This window comes from Ursus americanus, chromosome 24 (assembly GCF_024610735.1).
Source record: "Ursus americanus isolate L20-20 chromosome 24, mUrsAme1.1.p, whole genome shotgun sequence".
NCBI classification, from domain to species: Eukaryota; Metazoa; Chordata; class Mammalia; order Carnivora; family Ursidae; genus Ursus; species Ursus americanus.
Genome location: NC_142150.1, coordinates 29199996 through 29222301, shown reverse-complemented (window position 1 = coordinate 29222301; position 22306 = coordinate 29199996). Strand labels below are relative to the sequence as shown.

General features: G+C 60.6%; 2 protein-coding genes across 5 annotated transcripts in view; one reads left to right on the top strand and one right to left on the bottom strand.

Moving 5' to 3' along the window:
• Positions 1-1908: 1908 nt before the first annotated feature.
• TP53I11 (tumor protein p53 inducible protein 11) lies at positions 1909-18024 on the top strand. 2 transcript variants are annotated; one of them, XM_045808768.2, is made up of 9 exons: positions 1909-2080; positions 2631-2759; positions 11643-11716; positions 12431-12590; positions 13204-13262; positions 13508-13556; positions 13996-14092; positions 15057-15158; positions 15628-18024. In XM_045808768.2, the coding sequence occupies exons 4-9, from the start codon at positions 12462-12464 to the stop codon at positions 15759-15761; spliced, it is 570 nt and encodes a 189-aa protein (XP_045664724.1). In that variant the 5' UTR covers positions 1909-2080; positions 2631-2759; positions 11643-11716; positions 12431-12461; the 3' UTR covers positions 15762-18024. The 2 variants fall into 2 exon arrangements, with proteins under 2 accessions (XP_045664724.1, XP_045664725.1); XM_045808769.2 differs by lacking the exon at positions 2631-2759.
• The window catches only part of TSPAN18 (tetraspanin 18), a 179828-nt gene continuing 175543 nt past the window's right edge, over positions 18022-22306 (bottom strand). For all 3 annotated transcript variants that reach the window (XM_045808766.2, XM_087854766.1, XM_087854765.1), the window contains one exon: positions 18022-21260. In XM_045808766.2, the coding sequence (XP_045664722.1) occupies positions 21213-21260 (48 nt within the window). In that variant the 3' untranslated portion in view covers positions 18022-21212. The remainder of the gene's footprint in view (positions 21261-22306) is intronic.

The following is a 22306-nucleotide window of genomic DNA, read 5'->3' as shown; positions in this document are numbered from 1 at the left end:
CCATGCCAAAGGCAACACTGGCAGGGTCTCGTGTCAAGGTGGACAATCAGAGGTGACACTTCACACTAGTTAAGTCTGTAGCCTCCTGGCCTCGACACAGAGCCCTGTATGCTGGGAAGACAGAAGAGGCAACAAAAGAATTCATCATCCCAGCTTCAGCCAGCTCTGTTGAGGCAGAGAGCTGAGACTCTGAGCTGTTGCAAAGACTACTATCGAGCCTCGAGTCAGGTGGATCTTGGCTCTGTGCTTCACCCAACACACTTCGGAGCAATCCCGATCTGTAGTTCCAGCCATTCATTCATTCATTCATTCACTTACTCATTCATTTTTGACCACCAGTGACTGAGGGCTTTGTCCGGAAGCAGGGACAGTGGCACTGTGGATAACAGAGGTGCCTCAGGATAAGAGTTGTTCCGTGGTAATCGGGACAGCTCACAGTCACCGAGGGCTCTCGAGAGCCAGGTACTGTTTTGTTTACTTCCGCGTAGAAGGGCACAGCCTCTCCCGCCCGGTCCCAGCTCTGGGGAGGGCATCGAGAGTCTTCTTGGCAAACAGTCAGTGTTCAATAAGTGTGCACTGCTGCTGCTCCCCAACCAGGGGCACTTCCTACTAGGGGTCACCCCCATTTTGTAGGCGGAGGAAACAAGCCATGGAGAGATTAAGTAACTCGTGCAGAGCCACCAATTACCAAGTGGCGGAGCCAGGATTTGAACCCCTGGTCTAGACCCAGAGCCTGCTTGATTAACCCTTCAGGAACTGATGTGGAAAGAGCTCAGACCCAGAGTCCAAATGCCCACCTAGCTAGAGACCTGGGGCAACCACTCACCTCACCTTCACCTGCCCTGTTCACTCATCTCATGAAATGGAGCGTGTCATCAACCTTGCCTTTCTGTCCCCACCCCCCACTCCCATCAGATAAGATGAAGAGAGCCTGGCAGTTTTCCCAGAAGGAGGATGCAGGTGGTGGTGGGATTTGGGGTGGGAGGCACATTACTGGTCACAGGGGTGTTAAATGAGCCCAGAGTGGGTGGGGACATTGTTTGTAGGACCCTGGTTCTTTTCGGCTGACAGGTTCCCAGAGGGACCCCCAAACCACACCCTCATCCCCCCCTTCCCCCACAGGATGTACGGAGATAAAAGGTCTGACAACTGTGCACCCCACCATGTGTCCAGGAGCCCCGGATAAGATCTTAGTCCCGTGACGGTGCAGTTTACAGCAACATGGGGGAGACCAGATTTTAGGGTGGAAGATGAAGAAGGTGGGTGTGTATGTGGAGGGGGTGGGTGTCCTATGGAGGGGGAGGGAAGGATGGGTCCAGGCTGGAAGCCCAAATCAAAAGTCCCTGACCATCATCTGTAAAATGGGATTAATCATGCAGGCTTTCGTGGGCTGTTGTGAGAATCAAAGGAGTTAATGCTCGCAACTCCTTGAGCACACGGTGCCTGGCACGGAGCGGGCGCTCAGCAGATGGTGACCATTGTTGTCACTGTGTTCCCTACACACTTGGGTATCTACCAGCCAAAGCAGTCCCTTCCATTTTAGACACTGGCCTAGGCCCCAGGGGATACCCCGAGGATATTTAAGACAGTGTGGTTTGCCAACCTATGGGGGTGTTGAGAGTCTCACGAAAGGGGCGCAGTCTTCAGAACTTGCCAAGAAAGTCTTCCTGGGCGGCGCGGCCCCCCGGCTTTGATTCTCCAGCGCCTTCTCCCGGGGCGTGAGCGCGCCCCCCACAGGCAGTCCCTAGGAAAGCCTCGGCCGGGGAACCCCGGAGCCCGGCGGCCCCAACCCCTCTCCCCCTCCCGCCCGGCGGCCACCCTCGGGGGCGAGGCAGCCGGCGCGTGGGAGGGGACGGCGCGCCATTGGCTTGCGCGCGGGACCGAGAGGAGGGACCAGCGCGGGCCGCCAGACTCGGGTAAACCCCGGCCGCGCAGGACGCCGCACGCAGTCCCGCCCGGCCCGGCCCGGCCCTGCCCTGCCCTGCCCCGCGCGGGCGGCGCGATGTGAGGCTCCTGAGGGCCCAGGCGTCCCCTGGCTCGCCAGCTCCGCGCAGCGCCGGCGCCAGCATGCGCTAGGAACGTAAGTTCTGTTCCCCGCCGCCGCCTCCGAGCCTCGCACGCTCCCCTCCGGCCGCCGGCCGGTGCCTGCGCAGCCCAGCCCAGCCCAGCCCTGCCTGGCGGGGCTTCTGCCGCCGCAGACACCGCGGCTGCTCTGGGGTCCCCGTGCGCGCGAGCTGGACGCCCCAGGACCACTTGGCCCCGGCATTATCCGCCGGGACTCCAGGGGTCCCCTCCCCGACTCCCCGCAAGGCGCAGTCCCGCAGCCCCTTCGGTTACCTCCCTTGGCGCTCTCCACTCGCCGCCCTGCCTTCTGCCTCGGTTTCCCTCTCTCCCCCGGCTTTCACCCTCCCCCGTCTCCTCCCTGTTGGACTGTTTATTTCCCCCCTGCCTCCCTCTCTGCTTTGGAGCAAGAGAGAAAGAGCCAAGCGCAGTTTCTGTCTCCCTGGGGTCGGACTGTTGTCCCCGCGCTCCGTTCTCTGTCCCCTCCCCCCCATCGCCATTGTTCCCCGGTCCGAGGAGTGCGCGGCACAAACTTGCGAGTGCCCCTCCTTCTGTCTTCGCCCCCGCAGGGCCGCGGACCGCGGTGGCGGAGTTCCCGCTGGCCGGACCTACTGGCTCGGCGGGCCGTGGGGGAGCCCAGCAGCCCGGAGCTCCCCGCCTGGGGTCCCCAGCTCTCAGCCCCGGGTGTCAGAAAGTGGGTGAGTGCCTGGAGCTAGGAGATAAAGGACACAGTGGAGGAGGAGAAGCCGGACTGGGAGACAACTGGTCTCTGGGCCGGCGAGGGAGGGAGGGGTCGGGGGGAGGGGAGGAGGCAGAAACCGTAGCCGCGCCTAAGCCCCAGTTGTTGGGTGGGAGGGTCTGGGAAGCACAGGTGGAGACGGACGCCCCCCCAGTCTCCCCTAAGTGGCGCGCTCAGCGGGAAGGGGGCAGTGTGGGGCCATTGGCCCGGTTCTCGGTGGGCTGGGGCTCCCTGCCAGGGGCAAAATACTCGCATCCACCCCGGGGCGGCGGGGGGGGGGGGCCCATCCATCGAGGAACAGCCAGAACCCCGCGCGCATCTCCGGCGCGCCCCGCAGGATCGGACGCTTGCGTTGTGTCCCTTCGCTCCGCCCTCCCCTCCTCCACTCAGTCCCGGTCTCCCGCCGCCCCCTCGCGGCCCCAGGGGAGCGGGTTTCTTCTCTGGAGCAAGGTGGGCGGGGGCAGGAGCGGGCGGAGGCCGGGAACCCCGGGGCTCCTCTGGAGTCCAGCGCTGATGGCCAAGGCTGCATGGGCTCCCCACCACCGCCCCGCGCTTCCTGGTTGGTTTCCTAAAGACAAACTTTTCCCGGTGCGGCCGTCCTGCGGGGAGAAGGCATCAGGGCGGCGGCGATGCCCACCCCAACTGTGCGGCCTCTTGGACCCACACCTCTGGTGGGCGGTTAGAGGGGGCCACGACCCTCTGCAGACCGTCTTCTCCTGCAGCCCAAAGAGCCCAAGGGACACAGAGTGGGGTGGGGTGAGAGGCACTGGTGGAGTGCCGGGGGGGGGGGGGGGACACTGTCGGTTCCTTAGCCAGAGCCTCACACCACTCCACACTCAGCCCAGGAGGAGGAACAGTTTTCCTTGTTGGGTTGTTAGGAGATAAGGCACTATGCTTTCTCCAGGTCTCTGTTATCCCATCCATAAAATGGGCCATCTGGTCCCTGAGTCCGCTGTCACTCCAGTAGCCTGGGAATACGGTGCCCTGGCTTCTCTTTTCCTGCCCACATGCTGTAGGTTTAATCAGTCCTTCCAAATTTGGAGTGGAGGGCTGAGGCCCAAAGGCCTTTACCCATGTCTGGCTGCCAACACCTGCTGGATCCCTGCCCCCAGGCGCCAGCTGTAGCTTCTCCAACTCTATACTGTGCTACCTCCCCTCCCCCTCAAATCTTATGATAGCCCCCCACCCCCTCTGGAGAAAGGGCCTGCCTCTCACTGTGTGAGGGTAGGGGAGCAGTGAAATTAGCAGTGACCTCTGATATACATAGTTCTAGATATACATAGCTTCTTTACTTTCACTGATTGAACAAATTGTGGGCCCTACACCAAAGGTGATTTAGTGAACCAAGTGTCAGACAGTTCCGAGCACTGGGAGACAGCTGAGAGCAAAACAAAAATTCTTTCCCTCATGGAGCTGACACTTAAATGGTGGAGGGACAAATAATAAAATAAATTATATAGTGTATTGGGAGGTGAGGGGGGGAAGTTGGGTGTCAGGCATATTGAGGCCAGAGGTGGGGTTGCCATTTTAAATCAGGTGGTCAAGGAGGCCTTCCCAAGGAGGTGGCTCTTGAGCCAAGGCTTTGAAAGAGTGAACTGTGGGGATAGCTTGGAGAGAGAAAGATCCTGCAGAGAATGGCCTGTGCAAAGGCCCTGAGGCTGCAATGTGTCCGCCATATTTGAGAAAAGGTAAGAAGCCACTGTGGTTCCAGTGGAGTGAGGGGGTGGGGCAGAGATAGGAGGCAAGGCGGACTGAAAAGGGATGAAGCATGTCCCTTTCACAGATGAGGGAAGTGATGCTCAGAGATGACATGTCAGTCACCCCAGGACACGCAGCAGCCTCAGCGGCAGGGTGGGGTGCCTGATGTTCTGTCTCCTGGCCCATATCATTTTCACTTCACCCTGCATCTCAGCGACTCACTGGCAACACTGGTTTGTGTCCCTGCCAGGGTCGGGCCTGGCCAAGTGATGGAAACAAGGAGGGAGCCATCCAGGCTTAGTACCTCAAGGGGTTCCGTATCACTGCCACCTGTCATCGGCCCCCTCCCAGGGGTTCTCCCTGACCATCCGTTGTGAGCGCCTCACGGCAGCATCTTCCTCCTGACCTAGAGTGACCCTCGGTCCCTTCCCATTTCCTTCGTAAGGCCACCCCTTGTAAACACCCCATTCTGGACCCACATGTAGCCCCTCGAAGGGGACTGAAGCTGGTATGGTCAAGGGGGAAACTGAGGCAAAGAAATTGAGTCTCCTAGCCCGAGAATGACAGCAGCAACATTACTACTGAGCATTCGCTATAAACCGGGTACTGTCCTATCTGTGTTGTTGTGCACCTTCTCATCCGCGGGGGGCAGGTATCCTTCCACTCATTTCGCAGATGAGGAAACCGAGGCCTGGAGAGGTGGTGCCACCCGCCCAAGGCCATGCAGCTGATACATGGTAGAGCTGGGGTTTAAGCACAAGCCTTTGGAGTCCTGATCTTCTCCTCTGACCCTGAGCCAGAGCCCCAGACCCTGGGGGAGCTGGTCAGTCCTGAACTGTAGTTCTGGCCCATAGCATCCTGGGAAAAGTACAGAAACCCTTTTGCCTGCCTCCCCCAACCCACCCAGAAAGGCACATCACCTCCTGCTTCTGGAAAAGTTGGCTTAAAATGGTGGCGCATCCCTGCAAAGAAGTTCCCCTCCTCCACTCTGGTCTTCCCCTTTCTGGGTTAGGAGAGAGGTGGGAGAGGCGGTGAGGGGGATGGCGAGTGTCCGCTGCCCCCTCACCACAGCCCTGGCCCCGTGGCAGCTGGAAGCCAGGCTGTCCCCATGGTCATGGCCCCATGGGATCCGGAAGCACCAGCTGCCTTTGAGGGCCCTGACGTGGTCACTGGGCTGGTGGGGAGGCAGCCCATTCCTGGTTGAAAAGGACAGAAATTCCCCTTGTGCTCGCCCTCTGTGTCAGCAGGGACAGGGAAGACCCTCCCGAGTGACGTCTGAGTGGTGATGGCTGGCCGTCAGGGGGGCTGAATCCCCCTTGCACAGCAGCCTCAGACCTGGGGGTGAGGCCCAGGGATGTCCCCTCCTCCGCTCTGCTCTCTCAGCCTTTCCAACACGCAGGGAACATTTATTTTTGGTCCCTGGAGTTTGGGAGATGTTTGTTTGTGGTGGAAGTTTGGGCTTCCCTCTGCCATTCTGGAAATCAGGCACCTTCAAAAGAAAGAGAACTAGTAGATAAATTCTGTGTGTCCCCAGGGACAGCCAGGCAGCTGGAGCGAGGGCCTCATGTCCCCCGGCGCGTGGATCTAGAAGCCGCATTGTGAACATGACAGCCGGCAGGGCCCCAGAGACCACACTCCCAGTTTTCCTTAGAGGAGGCGCCCGAGTCCCAGAGTCGGGCCCTGGTTTCGCTGTGGTGGCCGCATCTCTAGGGACCTCAGCTGTCCTGTCTCCCCACCACTGTCCTGTCTCAGGGCCCCGCTGGCCACTCCCGTGTTCCTGGAGGTTCTTGGAAATGGGACGTGGAATCCCTTCCTTGAGTCCGGAGTTTTGTCTCAGGGACTAGGTCTGTCCCGCCAGCGGGATTCGCATCGCGCACCCCCTCCCCTGCCAGCACTACCCATCAGCCTGCCCCTCGCATCCACCCTGAGCCCCGGGGCTGAGGCGGGCGATGGGTGATGCGGGGCTGGCTCAGCATCGACTCGAGAGGCGAGGCTGACTCAGGCACGCTCGGCCTGTAGAATAACTCTGCTCTCCAGGGACACACCGCGAGGAAGCTCCACCGTGCACAGCCTCGCCTTGGCTTTGTGCCTTAGCCCCGAGACCCACATGACCAAACCTGCACGCTGGCAGCCCCTGTGATGACGTCAGTCGTGATGTCAGTCACGCCTCTGTCAAGCCCCCTGTGTGTCCTGTGACTTCCTAGTTTTGCTGTAATTTGCCACCAGCCTGGTAAGTCAGGCATCATGACCCCCATTGACAGCTCAGGAACAGAGGGGCCGAATGGGTACTCTGCCCAAAGGCGGAGGGCTGGTAATGAACTTGGGTCCTGCCAAGCCCACGCCTCTCCAGCACAGCCCTTGAGATGTGCGATTCACTCTGCCTGAAGGCTCAGGCTGGGGGGTTCTGAGTTGGGGGTCTTTGGGGGGGCCTCTCGGCCAAGGAGCTGATGGGCCGCCCCAGGAAGGGACCATGCGGTGGATGACGGGGTGGAGGTGGGGGGCTCTGGACCCTCTAGCCTCCTTGCTGGCCCTCTCTCCTTGCCTCCCCTTCTCTCTGACCGCCCTGGAGGCTCCTTCTCTCACTGCCCCCTCTCCTGGCGCTGCCCTGTCCCACACCCCATTTCCAGCTATTTTGCACCAGTGTGATAAGAGAACAATGGGTCTCCCTGCAGCCCTTCCCTGGTCCCGCTGGAGTCACAGGGCCTTAACCCAAGGGAGGCTAGACCCCAGGAAGGAAGGAGTTCAGATGCTGGCACCCCGCCAGGGGCTTTCAGAAGGCGATATGATGAGGAAGATGGCTTACGGCTTAGTTCTTCCTAGCGGTCGGGTTCACCGAACAGCACCCCAGCACCCCCCCCCCAGCTTCTCTCAGGATATCCATTTATAGCGCAGTTAACTTGCTCCCAATTTCAGTTCTGCCACTTAACCCTGAGAAGCTTGAGTAAGTCCCTCGGGCCTTAGTTTTCTCATCTGTAGAATGGGGATGACAGTACAGCCATTCTCCTAGTGTTGTGGGGGCTGCCAAGAATTCCTGGTCTGGAAGTACTGTTCCCTGCCTCCAGCCCTGGAAGTGGAAGCTCTCATGGGCAGTTCCTACCAGATGGGGAGGGACATGGGGGGGCACTGTCCCTCCAGGAAAGGGTCTTGTTTGGAAAGGAAGCTGTTCTTGGCTGTAACGCTCAGCAGCAGCAGTGACTCTCCCCTGAATCACCGGGAGGCTCAGCAGCTGGTGGGGGTGCTGGGCCCCGGGCCCCCTTCCTCTCCGCCTCCCCCCCGCTGCTGGTCAGGTTTCTAAGCCAGCCCTCATGGGCACAGACTCCATGCCGGGGACAGCTCTGCAGTCCGCCTGTTTCTATGGAAACCAGGCTTCCTGGGAAGGCTACAGGGGCTGGGGGGTGGGGAGAGGTCCTTTAGGACCAGCATGGGAATGATGCCCCAGCCCCGCCTGATCTGCCCCCAGGGCACGGCCTCGGCAGCCGCCCCATAAGCAATGCCATTAATCGCTGTCCTGTATGGAGCCCAAGGCAGGTGCCGGGCCCCTTGACTGCCTTTGCTCAGCTCTCAGCACAACCCTGTGAGCTAAAAAACAGTCCTGTGGTTTCACAAAGGAAGACATGGAAGCTCAGAGTGGTTAGGAAACTTTCTTGAGGTCACAGACAAGAGAAAGAGTTGAGGTTTGAGCCCAAGTTTGCCTAATCACTAAGTATATGCCCCCTCTTCTCCCCTGACCCCTGCACTCCTGATAAGCCTGTCTGTTCCTGGCCTGTCTAGTCATGACCCCCTCTGTCTTGCTGCCACTGGGAGCTCTTTGGGGATGTTCTTCCTGGCCTCCGATGTCCGTGCACTTGATGGGAGGAGTGGGTGGGGTGTGGGGGGGCAATGCTGCACGGAGTCAGACCTTGGCCATCGGTCAGGTGGGGGGTGGCTCTCAACCCCTTCCACAACTCATGACTTGGTGACAAATACTTGGTGAGCTCCTCACAGGCCAGGAAGTGTCCCAGGCTCTGTGAGCAAGACCTCCAGAAACCCGCGCCCCGGGGCCCTGGCCTCCTAGCGATGGCTGCAGCTTTCTGAGGAGGGGGCCATCGCGATGTCTCACCACACTGTCTCCCCCAGTCCTGAGCCCCACCATTTCCTGGACACTGCACGGGCCAGACCCTTCGCCAAGAGCATCCGTACCCAATCTCCTATGTCTTCAGCACCCTAGACCCACTGGTCCCAGGCCGCTGGCCCATAGCAGATGTCAGATTCGAAACCAGCCCCGCCTGACTGCAAAGCCCCCTTCCTGCGCTCTCCTGTCACCGGCTCACATGTGGCCCTCCTGGGACTCAGCTTTCTGCCTTGCCCAGTGTGTGTTTGGAGCAGAGCCTCCCCTTGGGCCCTACCCCGTCTAACTGAGTGTGACCCTGGGTGTTCTGGGTGGGGCTGGGGAGGCCTGCTTCCCGTGGCCCGGCTGTCACTCATTGGCCCGTGCTGACCGAGTGCCCCGCCGTGGGCAGAGGTCCAGTGGGGAGATTCTCGGACCAGGCAGCAGCCCTGCCTTCAGATCACGGGATCTCTGGGAGCCCGAGAGCCCATGACGGGACTAGGAGTATGGGCTGGAAGTGGCCCATGGCCGTCCACACTGAGACCCGGGGGAGTCCAGGGGACGGAGGGAGAAGCTGTGTCCTGGGAAGGCTCCTGAGGACGGGCCGTGTGGCCCTGAAGAACAAGGAGGGTCAAGGTGGGGGAGCAGGGCACAAGGAGGACCTTTCTGGCTGGGCAGTGCGTCAGAACTGGGAACCACCGTGAAAAAGGACGGGGACTTGCTGGCTTTATTGGGAATCGAGGTCGGAGAGGCCTGCCAGGAGCGGAATGTAGAGTCATGAACTTGGGCTCTAGGGGGCTTCAGGCTACATTATCCCCGCTCCTCGCTTGGCAGGTTCTCCTCCGCCCGCCCCTGCCCTTAGCCTCGGGCAGCCTGGCAGGGCGGTGGGGGGAAGCCCTGGGGGCCCTTCAGAGGGCAGCTGGCTCTGGAAAGGACGCAACAGCCCTATCAGGCCGGCTTTTTCCACTGTGCACGGCTGAATGGCTGAATGAAGAAAGGGAAGTAGGAGTGTGGGCAGGCGGGGCGCTTGGCCCCGGGCCCGGCCTGTGTCCCCTCTCCTTAGCCTCCAGCACTTGCACAGAGTGAGTGCTCTTACTAACCCCATTTCACAGAGGCAGGCACTGAGGCTGGGAGAGCTGCAGGGAGCTGCCCAAAGCCCTGCGGCAGGTAAGAGGACAGAACCGGGATTTGAACCACTCTGGCTCAGCCACAGTTCAGGGAGTGGAGCGGAGGGAGATGCCCTCTGCCCTCACTTGGGTTAAAAGGAGGCCAGGCTGAAAAACACCTGTGGAGTGGGAAGGGGAAGAAAGTTCAAGGGCAGATCTGAGGGGGCCGTGCCTGGGGTTTGCCTTGGGGGTGGGGCACAGGGGGCTGCCAGGTGCATGGGAGTACTGCCACTGCCCACCTGCGCTCCCCAGGCGGGGCCTGTGCTGCGGGTGTGGAAGGGATGGAACTCAGCGCTTCGAGTACTTAGCTGTGCGGAGGCAGGGGCAGCAGATCCTAGGCCCCGGAGATTTCATTCTCCCCGGGAGGCCCTAGGGCCCATTGGGGCTGGTGAGCTCCTTGCTGGGGGCTGGGCTTGGGGTGGGGGGGAGGCCACAGTAGGTCCCACGGGCCCAAGTACCTGATGGCGGTGCCCGTGGATAAAGCCTATCCCCCCTAAGAGTCCTGCTGGTGTCCGATGGAGCCCAGGACCCTGCAGTCCCCTTGTTGTACCCCGTCCCTGGAGGCTGGCCCTGCCACAACCTACAGCCTTTGCTTTGCAGGTCAAGGCTTGCGGTGCAGAGGGGAACGTTGTGTGTGTGTGTGTGTTGGTGGGAAGGGCTTGTCGGGCAGAGGAAGGATGCTGACACTCCGAGCAGGGGTCGCTGAGACAGCCCGGGGCCTGGTGGGCTTGACCCGAGTGCCCCCTTATGCCACGGGACAGAGATCTATTCGTCACTGTCAAACTCTGGAAACAACCCAGATGTTCTTCAGTGAGTGACTGGATAAACCCACGGGTCCACCTGCCCCCACAGAATATTACTCTGCCGTAAAGAGGAACAGGGCAGGGGGAGCGCCCGGCAGCCGGGAAGAGTCTCAGAGGCATTTTAGCGTTATGCGGAATGAAAGAGGCCGGTCTCAAGTGGTTCTAGTCTGTTTGAGTCTATTTCTAGAACGTGTTTGAAAAAACAAAACCAAAGCTAGAGTGATGGCCCACAGGTCAGTGGCGGCCGGGGGCTGGGGGGGAGGGGAGGGGAGGGGAGGGGAGGGGAGGGGAGGGGTGGGCTAAGCCAGGTGTCCTGACTCGCAGGTGGTCCTTCTCGGCATCTGCACATGTGCTACAAGTCGTGTAACTGCAAACAACAAAACATGTTGGTTCTGCAGTATGTAAATTAAAAAATGAAAGGCCAGAGGGGAGGCCGGAAGAGGAAGGAGGGTGAGGGCCGGGCTCCCCGGTGCTTCCTTGGCTGAGGCCGGGCGAGGGGGGTGAGCCCCGGTGGCTCCCGGCTGTGGCTGGCCAGCTCTCGTGGGCCGTCTGGAACAGGTCCACCCCGCGGCGGGAGCGACGCCAGGCTGATGGTCGCCTGTCTCTGGAGTCACGAGAAGTGGTGGCAAGTGCTGGGGCCTGGGGACAGTGCCCGGCTCCCGGGGGAGCAGTGTGGTTAAAGCCTGCCTTCTCCGGTAGGACTGGTCAGCCCCCCGTCAAACTGCTGCTTCCTGGCCTGACCCAAGTCTAAAGCCGTGTTAGCTAGGCCCCCCACGGTTTGATTCCCGGCCCTGAGCTTTATTTGTCGGGGTGTTTTAAGTGCGGGTAGTGTTCCGGCCTTGCCAGCAGGTGGCTGCCGGCTTCTACAGAATGAGATGTTGGAATAGGGCATGTGGTGCTGGGGGTGGGGGGTACTGGAGTTCCTCAACCCCACCTTGGTTTCCTCATCTGTGGAATGGGTGTAAATCGTTCCCATTGTGTGCTGGGGATGGGCGGGGCTGTGATTAGAGGAGCCCAGGGCCACCCCTGGGCCAGTTTTTGGAAGCCTTTGCCTCACTGGGGTCAACACTTTTGTCTCCTTTGCATAGGTTTTGTGCTGATTGAAGGCCAGGACCCGCAGTCACCTCATCTCTGTGTCTCCCAGGCCAGTCCCTGGCACACAGTAGGTGCTCAAGACCCAGCCCGAGGTGGAACTGGGGGGTGGCTGGGAGTGGGGGCTGAGCAGACAAGGGGTGGGGAAGAGGCCGGTAGTGGGTGCCCCTGGCAGGAAGGGGCCCGGAGCTTCTACCAGCTCTCCTGGCCATCCTTCTTCTGGCTGGGTCCTGGGGCCACCGGCTTTGAACAAGGTCGTCTGCAAGGCAAGGAGGGAGGGCTTGCTGGACAGAGAGATTATCTGGGCAGAAGTTCACTGGGGGGCCTGGGCAGATCTTCCCTCTTCTGGCAAGACTGGCCCGGACTCCTGTTTGCCCCCGCCTCCCAGGAACCTCTGGATGTGGTCTCCTCCCAAATGCCTTTCCTGGGCCCACACACTCCTCCACGGCTACCTGTAAGACTCCAGCTAGCCTGATTACCCCGGGGTGTGACATCTCCGTGGAGGCCAGATGGGCTCACACAGCTGGAAGAGCTTAAGGGACATCCTCCCTGAGCCATTTTATAGATGAGGAAGCCAGGAGGAGAGAGACTTGCCCCTTTCGTCAAACAGCCAGGTGGTTAGGGAGCCAAGTACTAAGGCTGGGCCCCCAGGTTTCTTGTAGGTGTTCCAGCTGCTGCCCCAGGCTGACAGGGGGTGCACACCAGGCCCTGGGGGCGGGGCTGGCTGCCCCTGAGGTCTGGAAGCTGGGCAGGACCTGTGGCTGAGGCTGGCGTCTCCCCTCAGCCCTTCTGCAGACACCAGGCTCCAGGACAAGATGGCAGCCAAGCAGCCCCCACCTCTCATGAAGAAGCACAGCCAGACGGACCTCGTGAGCCGCCTGAAGACCCGCAAGATCCTCGGCGTGGGCGGGGAGGACGATGACGGGGAGGTGCACCGCTCCAAGGTGGGCCGAGGGGCCTGAGGCTGGCCACACCCAGGGGTCCGCCTCTGAGCACCCGCTTGGGGAGGCAGGTCTGGCCTGCCGGTTGGGAGAAGAGTAGCCACGGCCCGCAGCGCTGCGGGAACCCCGGGACTTGGCTCATTTTTTTTCTAGGAACTTAATGGAGCTGTCAGGGGAATAATAACAAAAACAAAGACAGATCGTTAGAACGAATTTCGTGCTTATTATGTGCCCGTTACTGTACCAATTGCTTTACAAGTATGATTTAATCTTGCTAGGCCTGGGAGATAGTTAATGAACCCACTTTATCGATAAGGAAACTGAGGCTCAGAGAGGTCAAGGACTTGCACAAGGGCCAAGCCAGTCAGAGGCACAGCCAGGCTTTAAGCCTGTGTCTAGCTGACCCCTGAGCTTTTATTCTTACCCACCGTATTTTCAGCTTCCCGTAAGGTCTGGTGTTAAGAAGAGGCAGAGGGGGGTGGCCTCAGTGTGACCCACCCAGCCTGGGTGAGCCTTTGGCTAAGCAGAAGTACCCAGGTGGGTCCCTGGGCATGCCGGGGGCTCAGGGCGGGAAGTGAGCGGGCTGGGCGTGCCCCTGACCCCTCTTTGTCCACAGATCAGCCAGGTGCTGGGCAATGAAATCAAGTTTGCTGTTCGGGAGCCTTTGGGGCTGAGGTGAGCGTCAGGGGGGGTGGGGTGGGGGAGTTTGGAGGGTGCCGGGTTATGGGGAGGCGCTGCGTGAGGCCCCGCCTCGTCGGCTTTGCCCCGTGTCCCCGTGCCCGTCACTCCATCCCGTCTCATTCCCTCCCCCTAAAACCAGCCATCCCTGGACATCTTGGCTGGAGAGGGGAGGGTCCCCTGGGGCCTGGAGGGGGCAGCGAGGGGGCCTGGCTGTGACCTTTCTCTCCATATGTCCCCAGGGTCTGGCAGTTTGCTTCTGCTGTGCTCTTCTCCGGCATTGCCATCATGGTGAGACCCCCACCCCCAGCCCCACCTCTGGGACCAGGCCCTGGGTCTATCTGGCTCCCTGTGTCCCGCCTCTGGGCCTCTACTCGGGGTTCCTCCCCTGTTCTGGGGCCCCTGCTGCCTCTCCCCGCATGGCCATCGTGCAGAGGCCCTACCTGTCAGGGCTCTCTAGCTCCCTCCATAGTCCCAGCTCCCGACACTCATTCCCACCTGAACCCCTCTGGATCATCCTAGATCCCATGGTCCATGTTCCTGACTCCTTGCCCCTGGGAACCTAGAGCCTTCTGTCCTGGCTTGGGGGAGTGGGGGACAACCAAGGCTCTGACGCCAGACCGCCCCAGGCACCTCAGCCCTGCTTTAAGGGTGGAAGGAAGATGTCCGGGGGATGTTTCAACTGCGACCCCCTCCAACTTGACCCTGAACTGCCCACCCATGTCCACAGGCCCTCGCCTTCCCTGACCAGCTCTATGATGCAGTCTTCGATGGAGCCCAGGTGACCAGCAAGACCCCCATCCGTCTCTATGGCGGAGCCCTCCTCAGTGAGTATTGCTAGGGCAGACGTGATGGTAGCTGGGGACCAACAGAGACTCAGAGGACTGAGAGGAGCACGGAGAAGCCTTTCTTTGTGCAGGGGCTCCCTTTCCCAGCACCTGCCTACGCCCTTCCCCTAATGGGTGTGTCTCTGCTGGGTGTGTGCTGCCATCTTGTGGCCACTGCTGGGATGCTCCCGGTGGACCGGGCTCTGTCTTGGCCATCATCTGGGGCAAACGCTCACTGAGTGGTCAGTAATGACCCTGGTTATTGGGGCACAGAGATGAATGAGGCTCAGGCCCTGCCCTCCAGGACCTCACAGCCTAGAGGAGGAGGCAAAACCAACACAGTGTCTGCAAAACCCCTCCCACCCTTGGGTCGTTTGAACCATCCCGTTGCCTCTCTGATTTGAGTCATACACAGGGCCTGGTAGGAAGCTGAGTTACAGCTTTGAAAGCCTAGCACGGGTAGTGTCCCTCCCCTTCTCCCAGACATTCTATGGCTCCCTTTTGCCTGCAGAATAAAGGCCCAGCCCTCCGCCTGGCTTTCGGGGTGGCCTGTAGGGTGGATCCAGCCTGCTTTCCCAGACCTGCCTCCCCCAGATTCCACAGTGGGCCCCAGACTCCAGCCACATCTCATGATGCCCGGCCCCCCCATTTCAGAAGGCCTCCATGCTTCTGTACACGCGGTCTCCCTAACCTTGTGCTGATAGCACTAATACCTATCCCTCAAGGGTCTGCCTCGGTACTAGTGGGGGGCAGGGGCGGATGGTGACTGGGGTGCCTTTAAGCCCTTCCCCCAGGCAGTAGGAGACCTAGGGTTATGGGGTTAGGCTGGATGATGGATGAGTTTTAATTTGGGGAGTGTGAGTGGGGGTGGGGGACGGTTAAGTCCGGGATCCTGCCCCGGCCACAAGGGGGTGGCTGGATCAAGCTGCCTGCCCCCAGTCTGCCCTTTGTCCCCCCGCCGCAGGCATCTCCCTGATCATGTGGAACGCTCTCTACACGGCCGAGAAGGTTATCATCCGATGGACTCTGCTCACCGAAGCCTGTTACTTTGGGGTCCAGTTCTTGGGTGAGTCTTGAGGTGGGCAGTGAGACAGGGAGGCTGATGGGGTCGGGGGTGCGGGCAGGGCAGCTTGGCCCCCGGCTCTCCAGCTCCTGCCCCTAGGCTTCCAGGAAGGGATGAAAAACCTCTCTGAGGGGGAGGGGCTCATGGGGCCATGTTTACCTGTAGGCCTGCACACCTGTGCTCACACACCCGACACACACCTGTACCTTCTTGAATATACATAACACATGTGCCCCGCAGCCTCCCATAGCCCATCGCTCACTCGTGTACCCAGCGCCGGTGTGACAGCGCCCACCCAGTGTGGCCCCCATGCTTGCGCTTAGCCCGGTACCTGCCGTGGGGGCCGTCAGACAGACATGGCCGTGAGGCCTGGCAGCTGGCAGGGGCCCCCAGCTCAGCCCGTCGTCTTGTGTTGGGGGGTGAGGCACGGCCCTCCTCTGACCCCTGTCCCTTCCCGGTCTTTCTCCTGCAGTGGTCACTGCCACGCTGGCTGAGACGGGGCTCGTGTCCCTGGGGATCCTGCTGCTCCTGGCCAGCCGCCTCCTTTTTGTCGCCATCAGCGTTTACTACTATTACCAAGTCGGCCGGAAACCCAAGAAAGTCTAGCCACTCTCTGGGCCAGAGGCCCTTGTGGGGCAGCGAGGCCCTGGGGCCCCGGTTTCCTTCTGGCTTCTGGAGGGCAGGACGGACCCTGCCCTGCACCAGGCCTGCCCCAGGCAGGCAGGGCCGCTCACCTTCTTTTCCTCCTGGGCACCCCCAAATGCTGTGATCTCCTGGACTTTCAGGTTCGGGGGGGACAGGGCCTCGGCGCCTCTGCCCTTCGCCCCACACAGCAGCGCCTCTTTTTCTGGGCTCTCTTGGCCTCCGGATCCCCTGGATAGACACCGACTGAAGAGCTTGGGTCGTGGGGTACTGGGCAAAGGCGGGGCTCCCGCCTCTTCTGCGAGGATGCCCTTCTTTCGTTTGAGAGAGGTGTGCCCTTCCTCCCTGTCCTCCCCGCACCCCCACCCAATCTAGGGCCCACACAGCTGAACGTGGCTTCTGTGTATGCCTGGAAAATCGGACAACTTGACCCTGCGCCTGTACTCCTCGGCGTGCCCCCCCACCCCCCACCTGTGGGAGCTGCCCTCTGCCCCCTCAGCGCACATCCCTGCCCTTCCCACAGCCCAGCTGCGGGGCTGAGCTCAGCAATGGCTTTGAGCTGGCACCCCCCTTTCCAGCCTCTTTGTGAGGTGGGCCACCTGTAGCCAGAGCCCGGCTCTCTCCTAGGGTCTCACTCTAGGCTGTTCCGCCTCTACCCCAGCCCCTGGAGGCTCCCAAGAGCCCCCTTCCCCCACTGGCCATGGTCCAGAGGCTGTCAGCAGCCTCTCGCACAGGCAGGGGGCACGGAGAACCCTGTGCAGGCTCTTGTAAGAGATGGGGTTTGGAGATGAGGAAGCAAGAGAAGCAGTGGCGTTTCCTGGTCCCTCAGTACGTCCTTCAGGTCTGATGCCCGCTTGGCTCAGCCCCCTCACCTCCCCAGGGTGCTGCCCCCGAGACCCGGCAGGCTAGGACTGGGGGCCCTTCCAATTCAGCAGGGGAAATAAATAGGAATATTTCAGCAGGCCACGCTCATGTCCCCTGCCCCCCCCCCAAGTGCCCTGGAGGAGGCTGACTAGGGGCTCCCTCAGAGCTGAAGACCCCCCCGTCCTGCCCCCTCCCCCTCAGCCTGTGTTTTCCCCTTGTCTGTCACTCCCCATGCTCCCCTCCCCTCTGGGACACAAGCGTGCGCACCAGGAGTGGTGGCCCTCATGTTCTGGGGACAGGTGGGGAGAAAGGCAGCCCGGTCCCCACACTTGCTTCTCGTCTTGGAATCGAGTGTGTTCGGTGGGGCGAGGTGGCTGGTGGGCCAGGGCGGCCCAGCTCTGGCTGCTGCCGGCTGCCGGCTGCTGCTGTGTCCGGGAAGCTTGCCCTGCCCGTGCCGGGCCCAGCTGTCCCCGCAGCCATGCATCTGGTCCCCCGCAGAGCAGTGGGACCGCTGCTGTTCCACAGCTGAGGAGGGAGGCCCAGTGGGTCGGGCGCCCACGGCTGGGCCGCTGGTGACAGGCTGAGCAGAAGGGAACCTGGTCGCTAAGGAGAGGCTGGGCTCTTTCCTGATCTCCGTCTCCTGCCACTTCAGTGTGGGCCTCTCCCCAGAATCTGGCTGCTTGCTCACAAGCCCTGGCCGGGCGGGGCGCCCCCTGTCCCCTGGCCACAGTCCTGTCCTCCATCTGATCCAGGCCTTTGAGGGCCTGGCTCATCCTCCGATGGGCAATGGGTGGTTGATCCTAGTCCCCGGTGGGCGTGGTGGATCATGTCCCGGGCTGGCCCGCAGGGGAGTAGAAAGCATGGGCTTAGCCGTTGGGGTCTGGCTGAGGCCCCCCGCTGGGGTGGGCTGGGGCACGTGGGAGGGCCGCAGGGCCTTGCCCGGCCTTGCCCCTCGGGTGGTCAGGAGGGCCTGCTGGGATGACATTCTGTTCTGCTGGCTCAGACATAGGAGCTAGGCCCAGGGGGAGGGAGCCTGGCAAACAGCCATGTGGTCTGGGGACATGGGGGGGGACATTAAGGCAAGGAGCCATTGCTAGGATGCAGAGGCAGGGACAATGGGGAAAGACCCACACGTCTCCCGAAGAAGACCCAGTGTGGGCCCAACTCTCCATCCATCCCCCTGCCCGCCACCGTCTACCCTTGCCCCTGGAGCCCAGCCCCCTCCGGCCAAGCTCCCACCTCTGCCCCCATCCACCCCCACCCCCACCCCAAGCAAGACCACCGTTCTTCACAGTCACTATTTATTCTTCGTTCCTTTTTCTTTTTGTAAGAAACAGTCACAAAAACCAGTGCAAAACCATCAGTGTGGGTGTCCTGCTTTATATTACAAAAACGCCTCTTGATAAAGAATATAAAAAGGGGAGGGGGGCTCACAGGAAATAAACATGATAAATTAGCTCTGCTATCTACCGCAAGGAACATTTACAGTTTTCAAAATAGACTTTCGACCTAGAACCCACAGGGGAAGGGAAGAGGGGGCTTCCGGGAGATGGGGGTGCTGGGGCCTCGGCTGCTTTGGGATCTCCAGTCTGGGCCCCTGAGGCATGGAAGGGCGAGAGGGACAAGAGAGCCTCCGAACCCCGCAGATGGCTTCCCTTGTCCAAAAGGCGGGCGCTCTGTCCAGGGTGTGGGTGTGACAGTGGGGACTCCGCAGCGGCTCCTGCCCAGCGAGCGGGCTGGAGGACGTCTCGGAAGAAGTCTCGGCAAAGAGGTATCCCCGGCCCCGCGTCCCTGGGTCCCCGCAGCCAAGCCTCTGGCACGAGCACCTGTTACAGGCTGTGCACAAGCCAGCCCAGTTAGCTCTCCACGCCTGGGAGGGGGATCAAGCACCGGAACAGCCACAGACGGCTGTGCAGAGAGCTACCAGCCCGGGTCCGTGCTGGAGACGGCCCGCTCTCCCTTTCCAGCCCCAGTGTGGGCAGCGGCGGAGTCGGGGCTCCTTGGCACCTTTCTGGAAAGCCCTTGGGGATGAGGATGAGGCTCACCAACAACCCTTGAACCTGCTTCAGGCTTCCTCTGGGACCTGGCCTGCCCCACACTGATACTCACGGGGGTGGGGGCAGCAAGGGGTGGGAATGGAGAAGATCAGAGGAGGGGGGCGGTTGCCAGAGGCCAGGCCCTTCTTACCTTGAAGGCCCGGATTCTCCTGGCTGGTAGGGGACCAGATGGGACCTGGAAGCCTGGGATGTCCCTGGACTGGAGCCACAAGGCTGCCCTGTTAGAGCCTGCATCCCGCCAAGCCAGCTGTTTTTATTTATTTTGGTCAACCGCAGACCAGCCATTTGCCTCTGCCAGGAAGCTGGAGCTAAGCGTGTGAGTGGGTGGGTCTCGAGCGGAGCAAGCCCAAGGCCCTGCTCGGGCTGGGCTGGGCCACCAGCTGCAGGGCGCTCTGGGTCCCAGGGATGCCCAGTCGCGGGCAGTTCATGGCATCATGTACGGAGCTGCCAGGGCAGACTGTTACAAGGACAACATGGAAAGCCCCAGCTTGGAGACCAGAAGGGGGGCCCGGGACTGGTGGGGAGGGGGGCCAGCAGAAGGATGGGATGGGGAAGGGGAGAGATGGTTGGAGGGTCAAACCCAATTTTTACAGCAGGCACAGAGCTCAGGGCTGCATCTCTAAAGGAGGCAGGGGGCAGAGCAGGGAAGCGTGAGGCTCGGGGCCACAGCTCTGTCTCTCCCAGTGGCTGGCAAGCTGGGAGGCTGGACGCTGACACAGGACCTGGGATTCGGAATGGGCTCTCCCCAGACCCTGAAGAGGGACGGTGGGGAGGAGAGCGGGCACATGTTGCCCCTCCCCCTGCCATGCCTGTGGCAGATGTCACTAATGAAGCCTAAATTGTCTGGCAGACACCACCAACCAGGATTATGCTGTTCTTCTCCCTCCCTCCCCGCCCCCCCTCCCCCGACCCCAGGCCAAACCTCAGAGCCTCTGAACAGCCCCCTGCAGTCACTCCTGATTCACTGGGGTGGAGGCATCTTGCAATACAGTTGCCAGCACTAGTCTAGAATGCGAGGCCTGTGTATGAGGGACTGGTTTGTGGGTGCTGTGGGTGTGAGTCTTGGGAAAACCTCTTCCTGCCTGAGCTTGGAAGAAACACTCAGAAGTGTGCTATGGACCGCGAAGGGACAGGAAGCCATGTGGCAGCTGAAATGAGATGTCTTGGAGCTCTTTAGCCTGGAGAAAATGGGGCTTGGGGGAGGCAATATGTGGCCTTAACTCTTTGGGAAGGAGAGAGAGCAAGTGGGATGCCATGGATGGAACCAGAGAAAAACAGAGAACTCTAGTGCGCACTGAGCTAATGCTAAAAAAGTCAAAACAGTCCAAAGACAGAAGTCTGTCTTGGGAGGTAGTAAGCTCCCCATCCTGGGAGGTATGCAAGTAGAGGGTGGCGAAGTCTTGGCAGAAATCTTGTGGAAAATATCCAAGCCTCAGTTCTGGGTAGGGAGAGGAGAACCAGATGATCTTGGGTGTTCCTTCCAGCCCTGGGAGCCAGAGTTGATGGGGAACAGGGAAGGGGTCTAGCTTGTGGGAAGAGGGACTGCAGTGTGTGTGTGTGTGTGTGTGTGTGTGTGTGTGTGTGTGTGTCCCTGGGGGCTTAGAAAGAAGTATGGGGAGGTGGGAAGGGAGCAGGGAAAACATTCCAGAATTTTCTTAGCTGTGGAGCTGGAAGTTCCTGACCAGCTTGCTTTCTCTGTCCTGGGAAAGCCAGGATGCTGAGGCCAGGGAGGGGTGTGAGCAGCAGATGTGCTGGGACCTACAGAACCCTGGAAGGAGTGACAGGCAGCCTAGGGATGACTGGGTTCTTGTTCAGAATTGTCATGCATGTGCTGTGTGACTGTGAATGAGAAATTGCCCCTCTCTGGGCTTTCCAGATTATTCGATCCAACAGGTGAGGGAAGCAAGGACCCCGCCAGCTAGGCCATGCTTGGATCCAGTGTCTATAGCCCACTCTTGGCCCCAGCCTGAGGCAGGGACAACTCCATCCTCAGAGGACCAGGGGTTGAACGTAGGCTCCAAGTTCTTACGGACATGGTGACCGAGTCTCCTTGGGGTTCCCTGGGGCTTTGTCGACCTCTGAGAGTTGCTTTTGCCTCCTTGTTGGCTAAATCTGCACTTTCTGGGCACACCTGGAGCTGAGGAGAAGGCCCAGGCCTGGGGCTGCCAGAGGCTGGTGGGACCGAGGAGGGAACCTGGTCCTGGGGTTCCTTTGGTCTCTAGTGCAGACGGCTCCCTGGGGTTCAGGCACCGGGACCCCTGCAGAGAGCCCATGGCACCCACCCGGAGACCAGGCGGGGTCCATCAATCCATAGTTTTGTCTTCGTTTTGTTTTGTTAAAAAAATATCTATTTTCCTCTGCCCCTTCTCCTGGCCACTCGTCATGACCTCAGCTCCTCCCCTGGGGCCAAGAGGGCAGGGGCACAGGGGGAGGGGCGGGCATTGGGTGCTGGGCAGTGGTGGTGGGTGAGGCTTCGGGCTCCAGGCCACGCCCTCTACTGGATGCCCCGGAAGAGACACATGGCAAAGATCATGGCGAAAAGCTGCAGACAAAGTACAAGTTGGCTTGTCAGGCTGGGCTCCCAGCCGGGCACGGGGCTGTCCCACCCCAAAAGGGGAAGTAATCATGGGCGGCCGTAGGACAGGAAGGGGGCTCACCCATCGCTCGGCACACTCCTGCGGGAGGAATTCCTGACATTCCCTGGGGTCAAGCGCCTCTTACCAGCCGCTGACCCCCTTTGTGCTGTGTAGTCATGGAAAGAAGGTGGCCTTGGACATGGGTTCAAGTCTAGCTCCCTTATTTGCCAGCAGCAGCCTTGGGCCAAACATGTCCCTTCTCTGGGCCTGAGCATGTCCTGAGAGCTTCCTGTGCGCCAGGCCCAGTTCTAAGCACTTTCTCAGAAACTTTGACGGAGCAGGAGGCAAGGCACAGAGAGGACATGCAACCCACCTAAGGTCACACAGCTGCAAGTGGGGGAGCTGGGGTTTGAGTCCAGGCACTCTGACCCCACAGCCTCCTCTCAGAAGTCCTGCGCACTCCCCTTTCTAGCTCACAGGAGGGGAGTGAGGTTGAAGTATAAGGGCATCACAGACACAATGACGCCCGTTAGATAGAGTGGGTGTGGGAGAAGGTTACCAGGATCATTATTAATGGGCAGGGAAGATGTAGCCCTTGCCAGAGTTGAGAGCACAATCACTGAACACTCACTAGGACCCTGGGGCGGGGGTGGGGGGGGCAGAGACCCAGATTCCGGGATGCCCCTCGGACCAGAATGGCTGAGGCCCCCACCGGCAGGGTCTTCTTGCAAGTAGCACAAGGGACAGTCCTCAGACCACAGGCTCAGGGGAAGCTGGATGGGGGAGGTGAGGCTGGGACAGGGATACAGTACAGGTCCCTTGCTGGGAGCAGGATTCTGCTTCCCACACACTGCAGCAGAGAAGTCCTCTATGGCTCAGAGGCCCCATCTGGGGAGAGGCAGAGCTGGGAGTTAAACCCCAAAAGCCCCTGTTCTTTCTGTGCGGGACACACGCCTGCAATTCCCGCAGTCCCAGCAGATTTATCTGTCGCCCTGGAACTGCCCCCCATGAG

Bases quoted from the DNA above. Each gene is read 5' to 3' on its own strand.
- TP53I11 (XM_045808769.2), top strand. From the start codon at position 12,462: ATGGCAGCCAAGCAGCCCCCACCTCTCATGAAGAAGCACAGCCAGACG. The intron at 13,557-13,995 runs GTGAGACCCCCA...CCATGTCCACAG, and splicing joins TCTCCGGCATTGCCATCATG to GCCCTCGCCTTCCCTGACCA. The intron at 15,159-15,627 runs GTGAGTCTTGAG...TTTCTCCTGCAG, and splicing joins CTTTGGGGTCCAGTTCTTGG to TGGTCACTGCCACGCTGGCT.